This window comes from Danaus plexippus, chromosome 26, assembly GCF_018135715.1.
Source record: "Danaus plexippus chromosome 26, MEX_DaPlex, whole genome shotgun sequence".
NCBI classification, from domain to species: domain Eukaryota; kingdom Metazoa; phylum Arthropoda; class Insecta; order Lepidoptera; family Nymphalidae; genus Danaus; species Danaus plexippus.
This window is the reverse complement of record NC_083554.1, coordinates 3,516,251-3,542,343: the sequence shown is the minus strand read 5'-3', so window position 1 is coordinate 3,542,343 and position 26,093 is coordinate 3,516,251. Positions and strand designations below refer to the sequence as shown.

At 31.1% G+C, this 26,093-nt stretch overlaps 2 protein-coding genes across 5 annotated transcripts in view; one reads left to right on the top strand and one right to left on the bottom strand.

Moving 5' to 3' along the window:
• LOC116774412 (transcription factor Sox-5) overlaps window positions 1-18,311 on the top strand; it is a 139,540-nt gene extending 121,229 nt beyond the window's left edge. For all 3 annotated transcript variants that reach the window (XM_032667141.2, XM_061524872.1, XM_032667140.2), the window contains 4 exons: window positions 11,268-11,429; window positions 12,824-13,034; window positions 15,911-16,205; window positions 16,280-18,311. In XM_032667141.2, coding sequence (XP_032523032.2) covers window positions 11,268-11,429; window positions 12,824-13,034; window positions 15,911-16,205; window positions 16,280-16,529 — 918 coding nt within the window. In that variant the 3' untranslated portion in view covers window positions 16,530-18,311. The remainder of the gene's footprint in view (window positions 1-11,267; window positions 11,430-12,823; window positions 13,035-15,910; window positions 16,206-16,279) is intronic.
• A 968-nt stretch (window positions 18,312-19,279) lies between these two features.
• On the bottom strand, window positions 19,280-25,614 carry LOC116774353 (BLOC-2 complex member HPS5 homolog). 2 transcript variants are annotated; one of them, XM_032667060.2, is made up of 5 exons: window positions 25,390-25,614; window positions 24,909-25,019; window positions 24,234-24,461; window positions 21,497-23,704; window positions 19,280-21,347 (listed from the first exon to the last, which is right to left on the bottom strand). In XM_032667060.2, exons 1-5 carry the CDS (start codon window positions 25,480-25,482, stop codon window positions 21,024-21,026), a joined length of 2,964 nt encoding a protein of 987 aa, XP_032522951.2. In that variant the 5' UTR covers window positions 25,483-25,614; the 3' UTR covers window positions 19,280-21,023. The 2 variants fall into 2 exon arrangements, with proteins under 2 accessions (XP_032522951.2, XP_061380838.1); XM_061524854.1 differs by lacking the exon at window positions 25,390-25,614 and adding an exon at window positions 25,157-25,186.
• Window positions 25,615-26,093: the final 479 nt, after the last annotated feature.

Below are 26,093 nucleotides of genomic sequence, written 5' to 3'. Positions count from 1 at the left end.
CAAGGCAAAGGGATATCCAGCCAGTCGGAAGCTGTTTAAAGCGATTGAAGCGCTTGAAGCGGCTGAGGGACTGTATTGCCGTTGTTCCTAGAGGGCACTTGTGCGCTAATTGTTTGCGGAAAGGGTTAGTCAAGTATTGTTTTAGAGTTATTATGGTTAGCAAAAATAATATGAGGGATAAATTTATATTCATTGACTTTCAAGGTTTTCATATGAATAAAAATGTATGAATTTTAGGACTATTACCAATATCACTATTATTGACTTAGAATTGCAATCATGAAGTGGATTAGCTGCTAGTAGCTAAAAAAAAATTTGGAAAATATTTTTTTTGCTGACGCTTCCCACTGCGCATTTCGTGCGATTTTTCTCTAATTAAAATTATTCTGATTGTCGTTCTGTACGTTTGTTGTGGCCCATGACGCGTGCCATTTTGAGTCCACTCGTGCTTTTCAGTACCCGTGTTTACCCTTGCCTTTCCCTGCATAATGGAATCGACTTCACAAGAGTTTTTATGATTGTGGCCGTATATCTTTAAACTGTTTGCGTTTTCAGAAAAAAAAAATTAAAAAAGTTCTTCTAACAGAAACAATTTATCAAATTAAGATAACTTCCAAAAGATCACGCTGCAATCTCTTTCATAGCTTATCACCAACTTTCTTACACATTGGGCCAAAAAATATTTTCGCATATTGTGCGTGTAGGTCATGCGTCAAAAAACAAGATAAGCATAGATAAATCGTGTCGGAATGACGACGCGTTTCGCTAATGACGGGAAAATCTCTTGGGGGACAAAAATGTTTAAAAAAGACCCCCCCAAAAGCCCTTTGTCGGTTATCATGTGGTTATGTTTGGTTTTTCTCACGATGGGGTGCTGACGACGGATTGATTGGTATTAATGTTTTCACTCTGATTTCACATATATCATTGATAAATTAAATATAATCAAGTCTTGATGTTTCTTATTTTATAAAGACAAATCTGTTTATTAAATCTACCTAAATTATGTTGGAAATTTAGAAGAAAGTTTTTCAGTTGTGTGTCTTTTTCAGTTATAATTATGAGTAAGAAGTAAGGTAGAACCAAAATTTGTATTATCTATTTTAGCAATAAATTATTTGGGTAAGATAAATACTAGAAGCAGCAGCAAAATATTTACAAGCAGTACATTTTTTACAAGTTTGTCTATAATTAGGTAATATATTGTATATATATGTATCATGGCATAACTCACACTTTGATCTCAAGAGTGCACTCCTGTCTCACTTTCACCGCAGCACGTGTCACATAATTGTATTCCTGTGATTCTCATATGATTTTCGGTTCCATTTTACTTTAGAATGATATCGTTATTTTAAACGCAAAATTATATATATATATATATATATATTTTGGTTAACCAATAAATATAATTTCTAATAATATGCCACATATCTGTTAATATTCTGTAAATTATTGACTTTAATTTATCAAAGCAGTTTTTACATATACTATTAAAAAAAATACGACTCCTAAATCAGTGTTTTTGTAATTAACAAAATAATTATCAGTACATAGCAACATCAGTAAAAAGTAATTAGATATCTATCCTATATAAGCTGCTTAAATCGGCCCACAAAGTTTCAACGGTACTTCAAAAACAAAACACCTTTCGTGATTATTAATAAGGGGTTCGCTCCCATAAACCGACCCCGCCAAAGCTAACAATTCTTTGTCTAAAGAGATAACATCTCTTTGACAATTTGTGCTTATTTAAAGTCCCTTATGTATAATGAGGTTATCGGACCGTGTTTTACAGACGGATGGATCAGGTGTTTGTGTATACATATAATATATATACATATAAAACATAATGTAACTTGTTTACATTAATGATTAAATTAAATAAAAAATATATTTTATTGCTTTGTTATCAATTAACGTATAATTCTTATATTCTTAAATACATTTAACAACAAATATGCATTTAAAATTATTATTTAGAATTTAGTACCTTCATATCTTTTAAGAAAACTATGTAAAGAAAAACGTAAAACCCATTAAAGCATGTCCTTTGATAGATCAGACACAACTGAATAAAGTAAATAAAAATACCTCGCGGGAAAAACTCTGATACAAAATTAACAAAACAAATTACTGTCGGGGGTCGTACGTATTTATGCTTTCACATCCCTACCCCATGTTACTTATTTACTATACAAATAAAAATAATCATATATTTGTTGAATATAAATTATGTAAAACTTGTATTTCAAATTGATTTAATTAATATTCTTATTTTTTTCATGTCAAGAAACGTTATTTTGTAATTATATTATGTTCCGTTCTTAATTATTGTGTGAAATTAATTTAAATTATTTTTTTTATATCTCCGTGCCCTTAAAAGTTGGTCGGATAATTTCGAAATAAACAAAAAATATACATAAATCTGTTTTAAAATATATAAATTAAATAAATACGAAGGGAAAGATTTAATACAGAATACCTACATGTTTATTAACCTCAGATAAATCAGAAAGTCTTTTCAAAGAGTTTGTCGAATTACTGAACGCCCCTCGGAACTCAATTCCTATTTCATCTTTAAAATCGTTGATTGTCTGTTTACATAACCCCGCTTGTTTCGAATTTAAAGAAGTAAGCCCATACAGAAAATGAATGCGACAGAATAATATCCAAAACAAACAAATAACATTTAAACATAATATTATTTGATCTATCGAACGTTTTAATCCTTGAGCCTTTTACCTTCTTGTTACGAATCAAAAGCTTTCAAGTCTATTTTGTGTTTAATACATCACAAACCTAAATGAATCGTATTGAAGAAAAGGGTCCATAAAATGTTAGCGCCATTAGTCTTACACATATGTAATCGTTTGGTAAATCAAAGGCGTTGAAAATGTATGTACTGATTGTGACGGTAAGTAGCTTTCGCAAATGAGGCGGCCATGTTTGTTTTATGTCAAGCCAACGTAAACTTCAATTGATGTTTTGTTTACATAAAACTTGTGTTATACCGAATCCGATAATTAGCACTGAGGATGTTATAAATTATAACTGAAATAACATTAAGCTAGTAAAATAATAATGTTGTTTTTAAATTAATAGCCTAAATGGGAAGTGAACTCCTTAAAACCGAATGCTTATGTATTAATTCATTATTACTCAGTACTGCGATCCCCCTTAGTAATTCCTATCAAGAAATTACTCAGATTCTAAAGAGCCCCGGATGACCACTTGCATAAATTATTTTAATATCTATCAAACAGAGTATCCCCAATTCTTTACGAAATCATCTTTTGTGATTGTATTGGGGAAAATTAATTCGAAATTTTCTTAAGATTCCGTATTGACATTTCTTTTGATGTAACGCTATTGATAAGTAAACCGTTTGTTTTTGAATTTCTACCCTTAAATATATTTGGGGTGTCTTATGTTGTGAATAGAATTAATAAAAACAAAGCTCTTGATATGTTGCCTATTAATTTTATGTATTTAACATAATTTTAAATAAAAATCAATAGTATCTGTGACTGTTTGCCTGGATATAACAATAAATTAATTTCCCTTCAATCAGACAACGAACACATATAGTTCGTGTTCGCAAGTACGTGTAATCTTTGGTTAAAGCAATTATAACATGTTTAAAAAATTATACATTTTTATATCTAATTTTACATATAAATATAGACATAACGGACAAATACGCCTCCATCAAGTAATACGAATGAACAATTAACTATAATGTTTTCATAAATCAATAGAATAATGACAGGTATTATATAAATTTATTTGCAATAATTATTAGTTGAGTTAATCAATAATTAATTGGAACACATATAATAAACATATAAATTACAAAAAGACAATTACAAGGAACCATAATACGGATTAATCTTCAAAGGGAGTATCTCTGGAATTGCAACTTTTCAATCGATTTCCATAGAATCCGGTATTAATGATCTACAATGGATCTGCCATTGCGGTGCAAATTCAGTTACCCACTGTCACGGGACAAAAAGGTGAATATTCTGCGTAATTTATTCAATATTCGACCCAATTCTGTATCCATTAAAGTTGCATTTAGCTAACCCAATCCAGCCGGTTACATCAAAGCCAGTTGACTCAGGATGTGAGATTGGAATTCCTGATCTGACTAGTAATAAACTTGCTTCAACTTTAAAGAGATTTCAAAAGAACGTATAAAGAAAGCGAAGATGTTGTTATTAAAATTGCTTCGGACGGAAGAAAGGGGGAAGCTTCTTAAAGTGACACTCGACCATTTCTTTTTTTTTTTTTTTTGTTAAAAAAGTTCGGCGACAAATCTCGATGTTTATTGGGTTTTAAATTTGGACGCGTCGTCAATAGTACGTTTTGCATAACATTGTTGATATGTCATTTATTCCGTCAGTGAAATTAATGAGGTAAAGACCATCTTGTTATATTAATTTAATGAAAATATATGCGGTGCCGATTTTTTTTAGCTTTCGGGTAATACGTTGCGTATTTTACGACACTATAGATTACGATCCAGACGATATCCAGTGTATTTTAGGTATGTTACATCTTTTTTGCAAAATTTCATTTCCGATTTTTTTTTTAGTATTATAACGATTTTTGGCGCAAACATTTAGATATGGGATTTATTTAAATTGTTAAAAAAATCGGATTAAAGGACAGTTTGCATATATTATTTAAATGGATCATATAATATCAATGTAAGTATTTATATATACATATTTGTATGTACATAAACTCCGTGTGTAGGTAATCAACACATATTAATTGTGTAAATTAAAATTTAATTATAACTTTAAAAATCACCGATTACTTTAAAACTTATGATTATAAGACTTCGGCAGAAAGCCAAAAAAAAACACTCAATACATTAACATTATTATATTTATTTTCATTAGTTTAACTAAATTTTAATTTGTAAAAATATTAATAATTTAAAAATCAACTCGCTAGATTCGGAACGTGAAATACAATATTTGAATCAGCGTAATTTCATCTAACACAATCGTTGAGTCCACGAATAGACAATACTAATGTTTATATAAGAAAAGTATTTAGTTCCGTCTGTTAAACATTGAACAGTGCTCTCTGTTTATTTTTTTATTAAGTGCTCGATACACGCACATTTATTGTAATGCCCGTACGTATATCACGGTATGTTTACGTTACGGTCAACATTCTTTACTTCTCTTTTGACTGATTGTTACGTATTCGCCTCCAAGATGAAACGTACATTGTCAGTTTAATAGAGCAATGAACAAACTTCTTTCCGCTACTTTGTCTTACATCTACATCGCGATTATTATATCTACACATTAAGAATACACAGCTGTTATAATTAATATATTTAATAATTTAAGATTTAAATGTTTCAGAAATAAATCGTAATTTACATGCATTAATACCCAGTAGTTTCTAAAAATGAGTCCGTTGAAAGATTTTTCTTACCAATCAATCACAAGATTCGTAATTTTGTTTACAAAACAAATAAGAACGCTGTTTGACGAATAGCTTTTATTACTTTGCTATACTTATCTGATCTAAAATTTATGAAAATTAAATTAAAAATTTATGAGGAATTTTTTAAAACATAATATACATAGCATTATGTGGAGGATAAAGTAATATCTCTATGTGAAAACCTCACAGGAATTCCTCATAAGTATAAAGTTAAAATTCAAGACTTTCCAGACAGTTTGAGTAACATAATTGAAGAGCCGAGCTAACCAGATCCTGGCTAGAGTAGCGGATAACAAGATGTCGGCCAAGATGTAACGATGCACCGCCTTTGTAATTTCATGCTCGGTTTTGTGAATAAATTAGGAATGAAAAATATTAAGGAATGAATAAATATCCACCAGTCTGGAAACGACTATCGAGAAAACTTATTCGAGTATTTCAATCTGGTTGGTTTAGTAGTTTTAAAGTAGAATAGAAGTTTTGCACTTCTTTAAAGCTCCAAGGTATTGTTTGTATTAGTCAACAAACATTTCATATTGTATCTCCTCAACAGGAAAACCTTTTCTAAATTCCTGATATATCACTGTGATAGCAACAAATAACAAATCTCTTTAAACGAGCGTCCAAAAGAAGTAATTCGAATACATTCAATTAATAATAACTATACCAGAAAATCAAACTGAGAAAGTTACGTTATAATATATTTTTAGCATCTAAAAATAAGTCGCATTATATAGGTATATTTCAAGAAAAATGCCCTGTTCTTGGCTTATGATTAACAATATGAGCACTATACGTAATAACTGACAAACTAAACTCCATTATTACATTTCCCTTGCGTCCGTGGAGATTAAGGCTGGCGTCCATTAGCGACAAAGGACAGGTGTTGTCGGTGTGTGCTAAGCTTTATTAATCTTTTCTTTTACGGTTTCGCACTTTTGTGGCAGCACTATTGATGCGGACAAAGCGGGAAATGTAACATTTCTGCTACCATTTTCTATATTTACGGAATCTAGGATTAATAAAAAACTCAACAAAAATCAGAATCTTTTTGAACTTCGAACGGCTTCTTTATAAATTTAAATATTTTAAATTCATTATCGAAATTGAAGTGTTCTAAATTCGAAATATTATTAGCATATTTCAATTTAATTTAAAAACACATGGAATTTACGGGCAAGTTGTTTGTCGCTGGTATTATAAGTATTGATAAATATTAGACATAAAAACGTTTTCCTTTAAAAATATGCTTTAAAACTAATACAACTTAGACATATTCTTTGCCTAGTTAGATTGACCAATGTAAAAACAAAGTATTAAAAAACATTCGAAAAATCTCCATATAGCGATATTCGTATCCCCAGCCCTAATTGATGAGGCAGAACCATACAATTATAAGAAAATTCAAGTAAAACACATTAATTAAAGCCATTTATAATTAAAAATACAAGTGTATTCTTCATTCTCTGTCCATTATACGGAGGCGGTTTGTTTAAAAATGAGATAAACTACAAGATTGAATGCGAAGCGGCATAATGATGGCCCTCCACTCATTCTAACCACAAAACATCTTGACGTGGAACTTAATATGGATGAGATAAAAAAAAATGTTTATACTATTTCATATATAACAAAAAAATTCGCAACTCTTATTATTTCATTCTATAAATTTTTCTAAAATTAAGTATAAAAAACTTATATATATATATATATATATAATTACTGTGCTGATCTATTCTAAAAGCTTTAGACTCGTCCATACAAAAACAACTCCATTATTTCCACCGTCTAACGGGAAACAAAAATAAATATAAGAGTACGCAAGGTATAAAAGAAAAGCTGAAGTGGGACGAGCATCCGGGTAAGACAGGGGGTTACAGGGTTGGGTTGGGTGCTACGATCCGGTGCTACGAACCGTTCGCTACGAATCGGGTGCTACGGGTCGGGTTACCTCTCGGGAGTTGGTCTAGCGACCCTTTATCTTTGAGGTCGCTTTGTTTGTATCCTCTTTATTTATTCAGTATGCTCGCATTTTACAAGTAATAGGATTATTCGTTTCGTTTGTGAAACATCTACTGCAAATAAATGACTACGCTTTCATTATATTATATAAATTACATCAATTTAATCATTATATACCAGATACGTTTAAATACATATATATTTACTTTTTTAGTTATATTATTGAAAATCCGGGTCAAGATTGTTGTTTTATTTTATTGATAAATGACACGTTCTACTATCACATTGTGTTGTAGGCGTCACCAACGATTATATGCTATGACAGTGAAATATATTGTACGTTAGTTTAAATTAGAAATAATAATACTATTATAATAGTGTATAGATTATGCTTCATGTTTGTTAAATGATTTATTTATCAGTACACGTAATATATTTCATTATATAACTGCGTTGAAAAACTTTGTATTGTTTTAATCGAAAAAAAATAACAATGTATATATAATTTTTATCTTTTCAAAACAAAAAACTCAAATACGAGACCTATCAATATACATTTTTATAAAAAAAAATCTCTTAATGGACCCCAATTTCTTTGTAAAGAGAATCTTATTTGGCCCTCGTTAATTCGGAAGTGCAAACAATCACTACACTCAAAAAGACAAAAAATAGGGTTCCGTACCCCTGTTAACGGTTGCAAATTAGCCACAGACGACGGCTTGACACGTGCCTTTTTATATCTGTGATAATAATCATAGATATGTGCCATGATTCCTTTTTCTCTCTATTCGAGTTTGATAATTATCATAATCAGTAAACCTTCTGATTAAGATATTATCAAACTAATATATTCCTGCTCGTGTTTAGCCAAATCCGATTTAATACTTGTCCAAAATCAATTTTACATTAACAAAACTTAAAATTAATTTCGATACAAATATCGTTTTGACCGAATCAAAAATGAGCAGTTAATAGTATTCTATGTAAACAAATAAATATATATATATATATGTATTTAGATGCTCAATGTAATTTTGTATATAAATTAAATACACCGATGCATCTCTGCTATATAATAATAAACTCGATAAAACATGGTAGGTCGCCACAATGGCGATCGCAGCGTCACTCACAGATAACATCTCTTAAAAATTGCGAATCACCTATCAAATATCCCGCGGCGATCGACCGACAAGTTGCACGATCAGTCTGACAGTTTAATTGGCGGTTGTCATAATGTTTGCTATAGTTCTATTGAGTGAAGCAAGGAGCGTATATAAAAGATTCACATATAAGATATTTCAAAACGATACAATACATTAAACGCATTTCTAATTTTATATACAAGGTCCATACCTTTTAGGTACATCATTACTTATTAGCATCTATGGAATTCTTTAATATTCGCATAATAACAATATAATTACTTTAAATATAAAATAAATGTATTTTTTATACGTACTCAGAAATATCCATCTTAACGCTGACTTCAAAGAAACGATAAAAATACATTTATACAATGTAAGCATATAACATGAAAGCTCAGCAATATAAGCTCATTAAGTTGCGTCGACATCAAAACTAATCTATAGACTCATCGGTCGAATAAAACCAAGTCATGGTATTGCAATTCAGCGAATGTAATAATTAATTCAAATCATTATTGTGCAATCTGTTCGCGATATTAAAATGCATTTTACAACCGATCATAAGGAGCAAGACTGCTATGGAGTCGCTGTTGTACATCCTTTAATTTATAGTATAATAAATAGTAGAAGTTATAAATCTATGTAGTTCAATTTATAACAGTTAATGTTTTTATTGCTTTTTTTTAATTTTAATTGCTTGCAAACCTGAAGGTTAAGTTATACCAGAAATTACGTATATATATCTATTAACTTGATATATCAATATTAAAAACAATCATTTAAAATTATTTGTTTCGTACATGTTTTCTAAATTTATTATGAATAAAAAACTTATATGTAACAATCTCCACGACATTCTTCATAATCTGAGTACATTAGCGATCCATTTTGATATGTCATCGCTTATGCAGCGTTGCGCTTTGTGACGCCAGGGAACAATTGTTATCCCTTTTTGAACCTTTATTCAAATTATCAACACATCAACGCATTACACTAACATTCTAACAAGTAGGGTTGTCAGATGGGACCCATAAATAAATTACACCCTTTATAAATACAATAATAAAGCTCTAAAAACTAACCTAGAATAAAACAGTAACAAGAATAGTTAATGACACTAAATATTTTGATTTCATCCTTGATTTTGCATCACTTACGTCAATGTGACGTCCGTTTAATTATAAAGTAGACAATATATTTCTACCAAAACTATTCCATTTTAAACGTTCCGACCTTAAATCTATAGACGTTAGGACTATAATCGTAATGATATTTATAAAAAATATAAAAGCACTATTTTAATATAAGCGCCTGATGAATTATGTTTTGGTATGTCCGGTGTTCGTTTTGATCTCTTTGTCCCTAAGATTCCTGTCTCCGATATTATATTTTGATCTGAACTTAATCTTCCCTTTCATCGGATCTCGCAGCATCAACAATAGCTTAATGACGATTTATAGTAGCTCAAAGTATTAATGTAGTCTTGAAATACTAAGAGCCCCAGGAGACACGAATAAGGGTGCCAAGGACGTTTGACAGATGGTATATGTTTACCCACGTTAATAATAGCAGCGGCCATCTTTATTGATCGGACATCAGCTTAAAGATCACGCCCAGCAACTTCTATTGGCACGGCATTCGTTGACCCAATCATTTTAATGATATCACTCTATCTTTACACACATTTACATGTTACATTTACGACATCCCGGGTCACCTGCGCAACAAATAAATTGTTAAAACAGCTGGTCGTATCCATCAAAAATGGAATTTTTATACCATCTCTTAAATTAATAACGCTATGAAAGAACGCCCGAAACGCCATAACGGACGGGCCGACGTAAAATATCAGCGCCAATTGCTAGGACATCTCCGCTGAGATATTAAATAAAAGTCTTTATACATTAGATAAATCGGTCGCGTTATTCAGGAACATCTGTCCCTTGCCGATTACAGCCATACATTATGCTCGGTTTGTTGTTTTTAATAAAAAGTTTAATCCGTTCAGTTATGACGGCAATTTGTCTGTCGGATGGAAAAACTTGGTCGATTACCTACCAGTGACGCCCGTCCTCAGTATCGGCAGCGGGTACCTATTACAGAACGGTACTTTTTATTTGCGTGATTATGTCATGCTTATTTATGTATTCGCTTCTGTCTTCCATTAGCAAGTTTTCTTTTTATCTTTTCGAGGACCTATTTCAATTAAGTACGTCTCTCGTCGGGAATTTTCAAACGGGATGCTTCAAACTTTTGTAATGTGTATTTTTCATTAAAGTACTTTCTTCAGGAAATAATTTACATCGGGTTGTTTTAATTTCGTCACCTTATAATATAGTGCCGTTCAGCCATTAACAATTCAATGCCGCCATAATGAAGACCCGATAAAATGTATATTGAGGTATTCGTCAGGACGGCAAGCAATTAATCGGGCTTTTCTTTTTTGTGGTACATCTTTATGGTCGCGAAGATTTACCGAGTATCCCCCGGTTGATTTGTGCAGGCAACTTAGCTTTGTCATGACGAAGTTTAAGTGTGCAATATATCTCATGAGACAAATGCGAGGAGAGATCTCCCATTAAATGTACGATAATATTACAATTGCCTGATTGATTGTCCTTAACCTTTTGTTCCAAACAAATGATTTTATTGCAAAATTTTTACTTATACTTTTCATTGCAGAATATAGGGACGGTTTCCGCTGAGTTGGAGCTCCAGAGACTTCAGCAGGAGCATCTCCGGAGACAGGAGCTGGTACGACGAGGTCACTCCTTGTATCCAGCTCCTCCACTGGCGCTGCTGCCACTGCTGGAACAGATGCGGCCACAACAACCTCAGCCAAACGTAAACACACATAACTATAATATATTATCGAATATCGAGAAATATGTTTTATTTAAATATTTAAAAACTACGGTCTCGTAATTACAATGAGAAACTGCAAAATTATACATAATCCAAGATAACCGTATAATATTATATATAACATTCTGATAAATAACGTTCCAAATCATTAGTTTCCAGATTTATTAAGGAATGAGTGTGTCAATAAATATGAAAATGTCTAAAACATGTCAACGATCAATAAAAAATTAATGATATGTTAATTATAATCGAGTTTGTATTGTAAGTTTTGCGATATGTGTTTCTATAAATGAAAAAAAAAAGACGAACTAAAAAAATATGAGACTTTAATAGTTTTGTCATGGGTTCATTAATTAATTAGTTTCTGATGTTGATTCTAACATCAGAAATATATTAGCTAATATCCTGTCCGTTAGAATGACGCCATATTTATTTATCTTAATTAAATATATTATAATCGTGACAGATAATTATGAAAGAGAATGTCTCTGAACTTTTATTTCGACAGAAGTTTCCTCTGTTATATTTGTATGTCCGGCTATAACGAAAATAGTTTAAAGATTAATTCAATTAAATTACCGACATATATTTCTACAACAATGATTTTAAATATTCAGTGTTTTTAAAAATGTAAGAAGATTCATTTATAAGTGTACAATATGAAAAATATCTTTCAAAATTAATTTCCATATGTTGTTCTCTTCGATTGCAACAAAAAATTTAATCGATTTCTCTCGATGTAAGGATTTTTAATAAAATCACAATTATTTAGATAATAAAAAAAAGAAAGAGCAAAACAAACATTGTTTAGTCTATAACATTAAACGCTCTTTTACAGTGAATTTATTAGTTTTTTTTACATATCTAAGCATCGCATAAATGAGCGTCAAATACTTGTAAACAACCTTAATCCATTAAATAATTTGTATAATAAAGTGAATTTTAGTTTCTTAAAATGTGTAATAAACTGTAATAATAATTTATTTTTGAATTTTAATGAACCATCGCGATTGTTGGCATCTCATTTATCATAAATCTGGGTTAGAATTTGCAAATTTTGGAGCCGTTTCAATTTGATCTTCTCTCGTCAACTCTGTTAAAAAGTAAACGAACATTTAAGTATTGTTAATTTAGTTTTAAGTACCATTATATTTTTAAAAAATGCATTATTTTCAAGTAAATTAATCTATCTCGATATTTAAAAATAGTATATGCGTAACAATTTTAAGATATTCCTAAAATATTACATAATTTAGAAGTGTTCGAATAATGAAATATTTTCAGCAAACCTTCAATAAGTTTTAAATTATATAATCTCATAAATCAGAAACTACAAATCTCCGACTATTTATATATAGATTAATAACTTCCAGGTGGTTCAAACTTCGAACTGGCCAGCTACAGCTCAACTGGCACAACTGACTGCCAGCGCTCGGTCCCCACCTCCTCAAGATCCTGACGCGCCTCTGAACCTCAGCAAACAACGATCACCGTCTCCCATGATGATGCCACGCTATGTACCCTACCCCCCAATGGAGGAACAGTATATGAAGAAAGACGATGACTTCAACAACGCTTGTAACAGTAAGTTTACTTATGACATACTAGGCTAAGCTGCAATGGGTAATACTTTTATATACCTAGAATATTTTCAGATATTTTTTTTACAAACAACTTTATCTTACACTCAGTTACTCTTAGTCAGTGAACTTTAATAGGTTGAAAAATATGAAGCAAGCATTACATTTAATTTTTAAATATCACAGAATTTTTATTTCTACCGCAAAAGATATTGCAAAATAATCAAAACTTAACAATATTAGTAACCGACAATGCGACGAAGAAACTTATAAATTATCAATCGAAACTGTCGCCTGGACCTAAAATTATCGTAACAAATTCACTGAATTCCAACTAGTCCAAAGTATCCAAGGACATTAAAAGTATTATTCCCTTACCTCATTAAAGCTAGACATATGATTCCAAAGACTAGATCTCATCTAGGTATATAGACTAAGCAATCATACTTTTTCACATAGAGACGGTGACACAGATTCTCCTATGAATCAGATATTATGTACAATGACGCGCTCTAACGTCACATACGCGCAAACGTTCCAAAAATATTTAGACGGGTGTCTTATCACATCATTTATAACCTGGATACATGTTGGTATGGAAATCAGACAAGGACGTGAGGCAGTGTCAAGTTATGGCTATTTATATTTAGAATTCTTTTAGTAATTATTATAAAAAATTTCAACCAAAAGCCATCAAATTAAAATCCTTTGCGTGAATATTATAAACATTTTTCGCTTCCTCGTAGTATTTGTGTTTTATTTAATATTTTATTTACTTTTACATTAATATCACGAAGTAATTACCCTATGATACCGAGACACTCGCTTCACTTGTCAACTTAGCCATAGAATCAATATTAATATCACAAAATCCGCGAAGCGTTACGCAACATCCGAACTAAAATAAACAAGGAATTAGATAAATAGTTTCATGAAATGTGAAAACTAAGAAATGTTCCGTGTCGCCGCCAAGCATTTTGATGTTTAATTGCTATATATAATTAATACACGCAAAAACATCACGATACGGGAAACGTGTATATAGGTCATGTTGTTAGTGAGAGACAGTTTTCGACGACTGGTGTTGTTGAACGGTCCTCTAAAGCTGGTTGGAGACTTGGAGTGATTTTTGTTACGCGTCAAACTGTGCTATCAAGTATGTAATATTATTGATTGCTATGATTATCAAATTTAAATCATTTAAAAAAATTATATATAAATTTTCTAATGCTTTGTACCTTGAAGAGCAATTGTATTTATTCATTTGTATTATATTTGAGAATACTTTTCGCTGTGATATTTATTATCATTTTATTATAAAGAAAATAAGTAATAGTGCACACTTTAAATAGTTGGCTCTGTCCCAAACCAAAATGGTAACAAAATGATAGTTCGGTTTCCTTTAAAATAAGAGAATTGCAAGAAATGCTGAATAGATGGCGTTGGATGCTTCCGCTCAGTAAATGTACTCGTTTCTTAGAGATGTGCTGTAAATTATGATGTAGCTAATGTGTATGACAAAACAAATAATATGTAAAGCATTTAATTTGATCCCTTTGACTGCGAGAGCTTTTAGCTGTCTGACTTGGATGTCATATTAAAATATACTTTTTATTTAAATCAATCATAACAAACAGCATTTCGAACTATAAAATATAATTTAAAATAACCGTCATTATACTTAGTTTGAATTATTATAATTACAGAAAAAGCTAGCCTTAGATTTTATGTCGTTCTAGCTTGTTAGCTTTTATGGCTATATAATCTGATCATGCAATATAATTATTGGTCTATAAAATTTCTACTCAATTTATAGTCAAGTGAATAATATCTGAGATTATCGTAATATTTATAAAATTAATTTATTTAAGGAGTACATCTGTAATGTTCTGGATCGAAACTAACCTGCGTTAGAATGTAAATGTAATAATTTATCTAACTGCTTGTCAAATTAAGTCCTGGAATCCGACTATGAATGGTTCCGCAGCGCTTATTAATCGCGAATACACTCGCTCACATATCCGTCAAACGAAATGTTAAGCGGATATGTAAGTTTTGGTCTACATATTAGAGCATCTTTGAAACATTAACATGCTCGTAATGTCTTTGATCTGAATACTCGGTTTGGACAGTAAATCATCGAATTCTAGCTATAAATCAGCACATATTATGGTGTCACGGCGTTTCTTAAATAAGGGATAACATTTCGCCGACTGAAACTCACTGTAGACCTAATGTTTGGACCTCAAAATTGTGTCACAATTCCCTATTTACAAAGTTTTAGAATCTTAAAAACGAGACAACATAATCCAACACGAAATCTAGAAGAAAACGAACAATATTTCACTCGGCTCCATAAAGCAAGTGTTCCAGAATAGATCCATTCTTAATCTTTGTTTAACGATTGTTTTACAGCCGGCATTCACTGTTCCCGATAATTTATAGCACAGCTTAGTGAGGCTTCCGATTGAGTTCTTTGCGACCTTTACATATGTGTGATCTTATTCCTATAGCAAGAGAGCTCAATTTACAACAACAATATCATACCCAAATCTAGTAATTTGATGTTGTATTTAATAGGCCACGCTGAAATAGATTGTATCTTTAAAACCGTAAAACTTAATTTCCATTATTATGCTAATAGTTATGACTACATGGTAACGATTACGAGATTTTGTAAATATTGTCAAAAATTCCAAGTCTTAACTGCAGACGTTAATATATTCTAAATGTTTAATCTGTGATTTACTTCCATCGAGATTTTAAAATTCCAGCGACTTTGTTACAGATTTCTGAATATACAAATTTTATGGCGGAAAATTTCTAAATACTAAATGTAATTATCCGAAGTAGTTATTAATAGTTTACTTTTTTTTTCAGCATCATCCTGGAATCAATCACCGCCAGAGGAATCCGAAAAGGCTAAGCTCATTCGTCAACCAAAACGCGATGAGTCTGGAAAACCCCACATCAAAAGACCAATGAACGCTTTCATGGTTTGGGCAAAGGATGAGCGCCGTAAGATTTTAAAGGCATGCCCGGATATGCACAACTCTAATATATCTAAGATTTTGGGAGCAAGATGGAAGGCCATGTCCAACGCCGAGAAGCAGCCCTACTATGAAGAACAATCGAGACTTTCAAAGCTTCACATGGAAAAGCATCCTGATTATAGGTACATTTTACAACGATTTCTATTATAAGGATAAATAATCTAAGAGTGGGAAATAATATCATTCATATTTTCAGGTACCGACCAAGACCCAAACGAACATGCATCGTCGATGGTAAGAAGATGCGGATATCAGAGTACAAAAACCTGATGCGTACACGCAGGCAAGAGATGAGACAACTTTGGTGCAGGGATGGAGGTAGTGAACTTAACTTCCTCCCATCCCTGTCTAGCCCTGGGCCGTCGAATTCCTCTCCTCCGCCGAACGGGGGCAACTATATGAACCCAGCATTCTCGCCCCCCCTTAGCCCTGGCGAGGAGGATTGAGGTTCGGCGCGCGGCTGGCCGTATCCCCACGCCGCGCCCCTCCCCCCTCATCCCTCCCACCATCCGTGGTAATCTGGAAACTTCCAGAATGTTCAAGAAGCGCACAAAAGCTTCGAGAACTCCTCATTTTCAGGACTGTCGCTGAAGCCAGTGTTGCTCGGATCTCTCTCGTTCTTATCATTGAGATTATTCCATTAGTGAATTAAGATCGATTCTTGTAAACTCTTCTCGTAGGCACATAGTTGTACTGAAATGTGCCAAAATGTCTTTTTAGACGATTAGAAAAATGTAAATAATAAGTTAAATTGTTATATTCATCTGATATCAATGTAAATATTTGAGTAACACTCTGTAGATATGAATGCACGTATCGATGTTTGGCTAAAATTAATTATCTGTAGTACAATAGTTTACATATAGTTTAAAGTTATTTAAGTGTTAGGATCCGGAGTTTACTTTTTTGTGGCCATGTATAAATTTTAGTTGAACTATTTACTTTTGTAGTTTAGGTTTAAGGACTTAATGTATCAAACCAAAAATTTGAAGCGGTATGCTTGAAAATTTAAGTGTTTTGAACACTACTGAACAACCAGTGATAAATCGATGCATAATATGTTATGAAAATATAATACTCATTAGAGGAAATCTGTAATTTATAGAAAAACAGATGTAATAACTCGATAATTTATATGAATATTGAAATTGTAACCTATAGGTACCTACCTACCAGTGTTGGACACGAGGGTGGTCAATTTGGAGTTTGTCAATTTAATATAAAATTATATTCTATTGTCTATTCCCAATTTTCTATTTCAAATATAACCACCGACACGTGGGATATACATTAACTCAAATATTCGCTTTATCAAATCGTGCAATTTATTAGTAGAAATACTTTAAGACGTAGTTGTCTAGTATCATAATATAGATATAGAAAACAAAGTTGTATAGATCTTAGTGTAAACCAGGTTTAAGGGAGCGATGTCGTTAATTGCCATTTTTTTTGTTATTTATTTTTCTAATTGTATTTTCTTGTTTTCTATTTTTGAACTGATAGCGGGTGCACACTTATGTCACTTTCATATGACGTATACTAAATGAGTAACTATAATAAATAATATAAATAACTTATAAATAAGGGTTTCCATATATTGTGTTCTAGGTGATTTAAGTAGGCATGTATGTATTTTTATTTCAGTGTGCACTCGCCTTTATAATGTATGCCAGTAATATGTACTCGACGTGAATAGCTGTAGAGAGATAAGCGTATAAATAAATTATTGTGTACGTGTCTTAATATGTAGCGTGTATTTCTTAGTAAATGTGTAAGGGCTTGGACAATGCCGTTAAATTATTTATTCTTACGTTGATTCCCGTTGTAAATACTATATTTTGATGTAAACGTTACTCGTTATTTTGTCATGATCGATACTTAATATGCAAACGCATAGATCTCGGTCGATTTTTTTTTTCTTATTTTTATTTATTATCTGTTTTATATTAATTTTTTTTTAATCAACTGCTATTGTTTCTCATTCTATCTCGAATTTTAAATACAGCCTAGATTATATTGTACTTACTAAAATTATATGTTGTTATATATTTTGTCGTTTAACTAAATTATTTTTCAACGATTGAGATTATTTTGTTATAATTTCCACGGTAAGCGATTAAGTAGATAGACATAGGTTTAAATACCTTGTAGGTATTAACCGCAGGACACATTATTTAAAAATTGTGCCAAAACCCAAAAGTTTAATAAAAAGTAATTATGAAAATATACTTTTTCGTTTTATTATTGACTAACATAATATGCTAGTCCTATTACTTTGTAAATATATATGTACATGATGTGTTTCATTTCATTATTTCCGATAATGTTCATTGACATAAAATATAATAGTTTGAAAAGAGTTCTATATTTTTATAAAGGGAGCACTACAACAATAGAAAAATATGTTTGATACCTACTGGAAAAATTCTACTAAATATGGTCTTATTTTAATAGACATCTATTAAATTTGTTTACCTCATTTGGTATTTATTTATAAGCTAATATATCATAGCAACTAAACAGAAAAAGAACACTTTAAACAGCAAGAAAAAATACATAATATTTTTTATGTTGTTTACAGCATTCCCGTAGCTTTGCTGTGAGCTCGTGAACTATAATAAATTTTGTCATCCAAAACTGAAATAAAAATATTTTTATTTACTTCTAATCTAGAAATATGTGCAATATCAGTTTTCGCGTTATTATTTATACTGAGGGTAGTTTTTTGTAATAAAATATACAAGTTGAAAAAAAATATAACAACATGGTTGGAGCTCTCGTGATGAGGCATACTAAATCAATTCTTTCTAAAATTATATTTCACTTTATCTATACTTACAAGTTCCTGAAGAATTTTTCTTAAACTCTTAAACACAGTGAAACCAACTCGACTGTAAAGCGAATTCTCAATAATGCGTTCCAACATTATGCAAAAAAATCCTATTCATACTATTGCACCCCAACCTAATATTAACTATCAAAAATAGTTTACATTCATAAATGAAGCAAATGTTTTTCCACGGATAAAGATTCAAACACGATATCGATTGAAAAGCGAACTTATCGGTACGCCAATTAGAATTAAATTCGCTAGCAGATTCTCCAGACACAAGGCCAACCGAGAGATGGTCCCCGAAAATGCACAACAAAATGTCACGTAAAACTCGTTACGAAACTAAATGAAATTATAACAAAGTCTGTTCAAGCTTACTTTATTTATCCGTTTCTATGAAGCAGTTTCAGCGAAATAACCTGTTAAGAGAAAAGATACTTACACATCACTAGCAATAAAACGTGACAACTCGTTAACAACTAAAATTGAACATTACGTGCATAATTTAGAATTACTGGAGCCATAGTTTAAATTTAAAAAAAGAAGTATTTCGGGCTGATGACGTTTAAAGGAGCATTGATAAGTCTTGACAGTCACAGCGACAGCTCATTAGGGCCGTCACCATGATCTTGGCAATGTTGAATTGTCTACTTTTAAATTAATTTTTCTTTGTCATCTTGGCACCAATCAGATACAAAAATCCAAAAATTTTTTTTAGAAATTTCATGTGTTATTCATAAATTATTCTGCCAATGACAATGAAAACCTACAAGCCTAAATTTTTTTTTTAATCATCTTTTTATCTATATAATACTAAATTACTCAGCTAACTCACAACAAACATGACAATCTTATACGTACATATTTTAGCATCTGGCGTTACCCTTTTGACATATTCGTATTTCGTTATTTAATTAAAACACATTTTCTAATAATTAATACATGTATTATTAATAGAAAGATTAGGTGATATGAAAATTTACAACATTGGTAATACAAAAATATAACATATAATATTTACACATTTTCTAAGTACATTGAACAAAGATACACGCTGGTTATAAAGTATATATGTACTAATGAGAAACAGCATACAGACGAGCTACTTATATTAAAACTGTAAATAAAGCTGCGAAAATGAGACCATTTTAAGTATTAGAATAGAACCGTAATAATGAGAATAAATAATTATTCTATATATATGTCACTCTTCATAACTATTATTCATGAATTCAAACCAAAATAATTAAACAAAGGTATATTTAAAACAGCAAAAAAAAAAAATACTTTGGTTCCATGTATTCAACCAGAGCTTTTATTTTTCGTCCAAATATCCAGTAACTATGAGTAAAAGTTGTGCATTTATAATAAAACTGTTCTGTCTATTGCCAAAAAAAAATATATTAAAATAAAAATTATAGAAACAATATAAAATTATGACAAGGTATTGTAATAAAACATTATAAATTTCATATAAAAATGGCAACATTGCATATATTGAAAATGGCACAAAAATAAAATATATTTTTATAACAAAAATAATTAAATTAATAGGCAAGATTGGATTGGAATACCTGTTTAGACATACAGAAGTCATTATTAAAGGTATATTACTCTATGTATTAACTCTAAACAATTCATTATTAGCATAGCAATGGCAATACATATACTGCCAATATAGATTTAAAAAAAAATACTTTATAAATTCAATATATAGTTATAAAATACTTGACCTCCATTACAACGTTTTGTTTATTTATTTATTACGATTGAAATTGATTTAAATTTATTTTACTGAAAATGTTACCGTATCAATTATAATTTTAATCAATTCTAGCCATACGTCTATCATATCTAAGTATACTATAATAAAAAATTTATACAGCCAGTATACTTTTAGTAAAATATACCCTTGGGTTACATATAATACGTACATATACTTGTGTAATAAATAAAAAAACGTTAAGGTTTTTCTAAACGTCTAGGCCAGATACAATTATAAATATAGTACATAATATATGGATAAATACATACACATATTTCCTTTTATTTCCATCACGGCATAAAGATCCCACAAAATTTTAACCTATCGAGTCAAATTCACAGCTCAATTAATAGAACATGATGGGCAAAGTTTGATTTGATTCAAATTCAAGCATGCGCCATGAAAAGTGTGGCCACATTTAAAAACCCATAATCCGCCATCTTGGATTAACACTTCGTTTTGTAATGGCAGACCGCAGAGATCGCAATCTATTATATTATTATTTGTCATGGCCATCGATATATCGTTTATAACAGAATCTGATTCGTTTGATATATTTTCGTATACTTTTTTCAGTCCCCAGCAAGGTGATGTCGCAGCAACAGTCAACGGCAATGCTGTGTTCTTTATAACACCCTCAGACGTATTTTGCAATAGCTTGTGTATCTGTAATTTTATAATCAATAGTAAAACATAATATCATTTGATAGTTCCATTAAATATATTCATTAATTTAAGCAATATTTCCACAGAAACCGGAAAAGAAATTTGGACTAAATTAACAAAAATGTGATAGAAATATATAAAGTTTTTACCTCAACCCTGGATTCTTTGAAGTCGTATGAACTGTATATTGTATCCACCAAGGTTATATTTATGGTGACATCAATTTTTTCATATAGAGATACCAAGAGACAGGTGTGATAGAACCTCATTGTCAAAGCTCCCATTTCTATCAAATTTGCATATTTTTGCATAACCTGGATAGCTTTTCTGCCACCGATGGACTTTATCATAAGCGAACCTAAGTAATCCCAGCTAAGCATGTCTTTAACAGATACGTGATTAAACTTTTTGTTGCAATTCAAACAAATATTTCCGTACAAGGTCGCATAAAGCTGAATGGTCCTTTCCCACGTGTCCAATGTGAACTGAGGTAGGAATGAGTGCAAGAGACCCTCGTCAAGCATTTGCAAGAGAATTCTCAGCACATTTATCAAGTCTTCGTTCCGTCTGAGATATAAAATTTTTCTCCAAAGATACGGCATCTTTTTGCAAACTTCGTAACACTGTTCCTTAGTTTGACTGGACCATTGTATTTCTATAAACTGATCTATCAAATCCGAAAAGACTGGCATCTGACTCGTCCTGACGTAGGGCAAAGGAAAACCGCATTCGCAACCCAAACTCAAATGTTTCTGCATTTTAATATTCACAGCTATGCACGAATCAACGAAATATTTATACAGCACTTCGTCATTTATTATGACATCCAATAAATCGCACTTACTACTAGACGTGTTCAAGTAAGTAAGGAATATATTATTTGGGACAAATTTCGATTCCTCTATAGCGTTGATAGACATACAATATTTTTGGAGCAGCAACATAAGATCGTGCACTTCCTTCATGTTGCAGGTATTATTATCTATTATTGAATTTAAATCGGACGATTCGATCACAACACTCAATCTTGAATATTGGTATAACATTTTGCATACTTCGAATTCATCAACAATAGTATTTTCTCTCACTGTTGGACTAGATTCCTTGAAGACTATGTTATTTTCTAACACAATAGGCGCGTCCTCGCCTTCATAGTCGTCACGAGATACCCATTTTGTTACATTTTCGTTTCTTATTGGACTGGCTTCGTGCTTTTCTATGCTCAAATGTTTCATTCTTTCTTCAAAACCACCCCATTTTTCCTTTATGATTTTTTTACTTGTACTTAACTTGTCTGACACCGTTATACTTAATTCTTTCAAAGCCTGCATTGCTTCGGGCGAGACAGGTCCAAAAACACTTTCCTCGCTAACTTTCGTTTTCCTATCATCTAACATATTTTGATATGTATTATCAACTACAAATATTCCAGACTTCGTTTTCGTTGCATCACTAGTTTTCAGACTATTAAATTTCTCTAAAACATCTTCCAGACTTTTAATAACGCCGTTATCTATTTTGTCCTTTAGGCCCACCAAATTATGTATTTTAGGAGATAAGTTACGCGTAAGCAAATATTCTTTGAAAGCCATACATAGTTCAGAGCATAGCACATACTTTTCGTCAAAATAGCTCTTAACAAGAAATCTGTCTACTTCCATCAGTCTCAAACTAACCAGACAGCCGTTTGCTCGCCAGATATACAAAATATCATCATACACACTACACTCTATTATATCTTTGTACTCATCAAACCAAATAGTTTCGTCCACTCTTTCCACGTTAAGAAAATATAAAGCACTTTTGCTATATGAAAATATTGTTTTATTGAAGTTATATATTTTAGTAAAATTCACTGACTGTCCATTTGTGTGATCGTTGGTATCATTGAGAACAAACTTTTGTCTATCATACAATTCTTTGGTGATAACTTTAGAGGGATTATTCGATAGGACCTGTTTAAATTGATGGGTCCTTCTAACCATGCCGTCAACAGTCGCCTCCCATAGCCTTGAAGACGGTCTAGCACAATATATAACTGTATTTGAAAATTCCTCGCCAACAACAAATCCCACATCATCATCAACTATGTTATACTTCTTGGCTTCTATAAAATTTTCATGTTTATCTTCTGAGGTGCCGTTAGTTATTATCTTTTCCATAGTAACGAAACAAGCACCGTATTCGCCATCTCTAAGTTTTTGACCTATCTGTCTGTATTGCTCCTGTATAGTGTTACAAATATAACAACGTGTTAGTGTTGAAACTAGCAACATACAACCTTTGGCATCTATTTGACATATCCTCGAATCTAAATTCATTATAATCTGTGATGAACTCTGGAACATGGTTTTAGCCTGGAAATAAACATCGACTCTTATAAGATTGGGACCTCTTACATGGAAAGCTTACAACAAAATAATTAGCGACTGAAAATAAGTCTTGTAAATACACAAAATTATTAAAAAAAAAATCAGAAATAAACAAACTTTGCAATGGTATACCTGTATTCAAGTCAGTGAGTTTTTTAATTTAGTTTCTTTATTGAAAGAGTGCATTAAATACGTCTATAACTTTCCTCCATAGTGAATTTAGGACATATTCTCACAGAACCAATGTGACAATTCAAAATAAATGGGTATATAAAACAACTTCAGCAGATCAGAGACATTTGTTTTAAAAAAGAGTAACAGATCACACCCATAAAGACATAATTACACGCAAAAACACATTGCAAATTTACTATATATACATATATATATATTACCTGCAATATATGTATTGTGCTGAATAAAGACTGAATAACAACATATAATAAATCAATCTACCTACATTATACTTGATATCATATTATTATTAAGTAAAAAAACAGCAAGTAAAACTTACAATGAAATTCTGCAACTGTAACACACAAACTTTGCCGACATCGTCACCTGTGAACAACATGGTATTTGACCACACCATGCATGTCACTTCATTCCCATGATGTTTCATATGCGATGAATATCCGCTGAGATTTTGATCACATCTAGTCACGGTCACCATGCCTTTACCGTTCGTGAAGCTTATGTATTGTTCGTCCGGAGATATAGACAATCTTGTGATAGGACCATCCTGAAATTTGTATATAAAATTTGCAATCAAATCAAAAACAACGAAAAATTTTATCCACTATCATTGAAAAACTATATCATGCATTATGAGACATGAATTTAGAATAATTCTAAACAATTCTTCTATTAACTTCCTCACAATAATCAAAGTTATTTCTATATTATAATTAATCTGATCCTATAATTATATTCACAGGCAACATAATGAAATGTAATATTATTTGTCATTGTGCTGATTGCAGAGATAAATATTGGACTTGGAAAATACTAAATAAATACGAATTGAATAAAATGTAGCTCATGGTTTTGTAAACAAATAAATGCATATATTGCTTCCGACTCCCATTTTGACTTTGAAATTGATATAACTGTGATAGGAGTGTTAAACCAACATAATGAGGTTCCTACCAAAAATATTATTGCGTCTTTATATCACTAAAATACATACCTTGCTAGGAATCAGCTGAACAAACTCACAGGGTAGTCTATTAAACACATATATGCCACCACTCGTCGCTCCAAATGCTAGCAAGGATTTAGATACATTGAAGCATGTATACTGCAAGACAAAATTTGTAATTAGTACCTTCAACCTTTTGCACATAAATTTTAATAAAGCTGCCTATACTGCAGAGGCAATCTATGTATAACAAAAAATTATAAAACAATGTTTTTCTTAAACATTTCCAGCAATACCATTTGCAATTTAATATTCTACAAAGTAACACATATCGATATAACCGAAAGGCAACCCAAATACGAAAAATTTAGAGAAATTAAGTAAATATAAATTACTAATTAAACTAAACGTATCTTTTTTTAATGAATATACGATTAAAATCTATTTAAAAATATATATATTACAAATTAATTGCGTTTCATGCGATGTAAATATTTGGACGAATGCCAAACACCGTATTGGGACTAACCTTTATGCGATGTATATTTCGTATGGGATAGTTCACTGTTTCAAAAATGTCTGGTAGCTCCTGCAGAATATAAGGCGGTATTGACTGAGACATGACTTACAGGTACATTTTAAGCAATACTGAAAAGAAAATTTTTAAATTGCGATTTATTTCATAAGTCTTATTCCATTTGCCATTACAAAGAATCCAAAGTATATTCGGCTTTAGGTATAAATGTACTTTGTTAATATGGCACTGACTTTGACATATATACAGCTGACAACTATCAGATTTGACAGCAAAGAAATCGTCCACAATTTTATGTCTTAAAAATTTTCAAGCTCAAAGATGTTGCTGAAAGTCCGTGACTAGTTATAAAAATTTTTTACACGTTTGTCACAAATAATTAATTTTAATAAGCTCCACCATGCATTTTTTTGTTTACACTGGGATCCCATTTTGTAGCAGGGCTTCAAAAACACCTACTCCATTTTAATTGAGCTATAATATTACATTGTAACTTATACGGGACTTCACTGTGTGATATTGAAATAAATATATTTTCATACCCATAGATGTATTGTTTAATATAACGATATCTATATTCCCGGAACTAACAAGTAGAAAAACACATTTACTATATAATATATAAATAAGTTTTCATAGATTTATAATATTTTATATTTATAGATAAAGGAATGATATGCGCCAATAAATTTAATGAA

What these genes read in the sequence shown, in the direction of transcription:
- LOC116774353 (XM_032667060.2), bottom strand. Translation starts at nt 25,482, where the DNA reads ATGTCTCAGTCAATACCGCCTTATATTCTGCAGGAGCTACCAGACATT. An exon ending in TACAGTTGCAGAATTTCATT is followed by an intron (nt 23,705 to 24,233) that starts GTAAGTTTTACT and finishes GTTTATTTCCAG; the next exon opens with GCTAAAACCATGTTCCAGAG. An exon ending in TCAAAGAATCCAGGGTTGAG is followed by an intron (nt 21,348 to 21,496) that starts GTAAAAACTTTA and finishes ATAAAATTACAG; the next exon opens with ATACACAAGCTATTGCAAAA.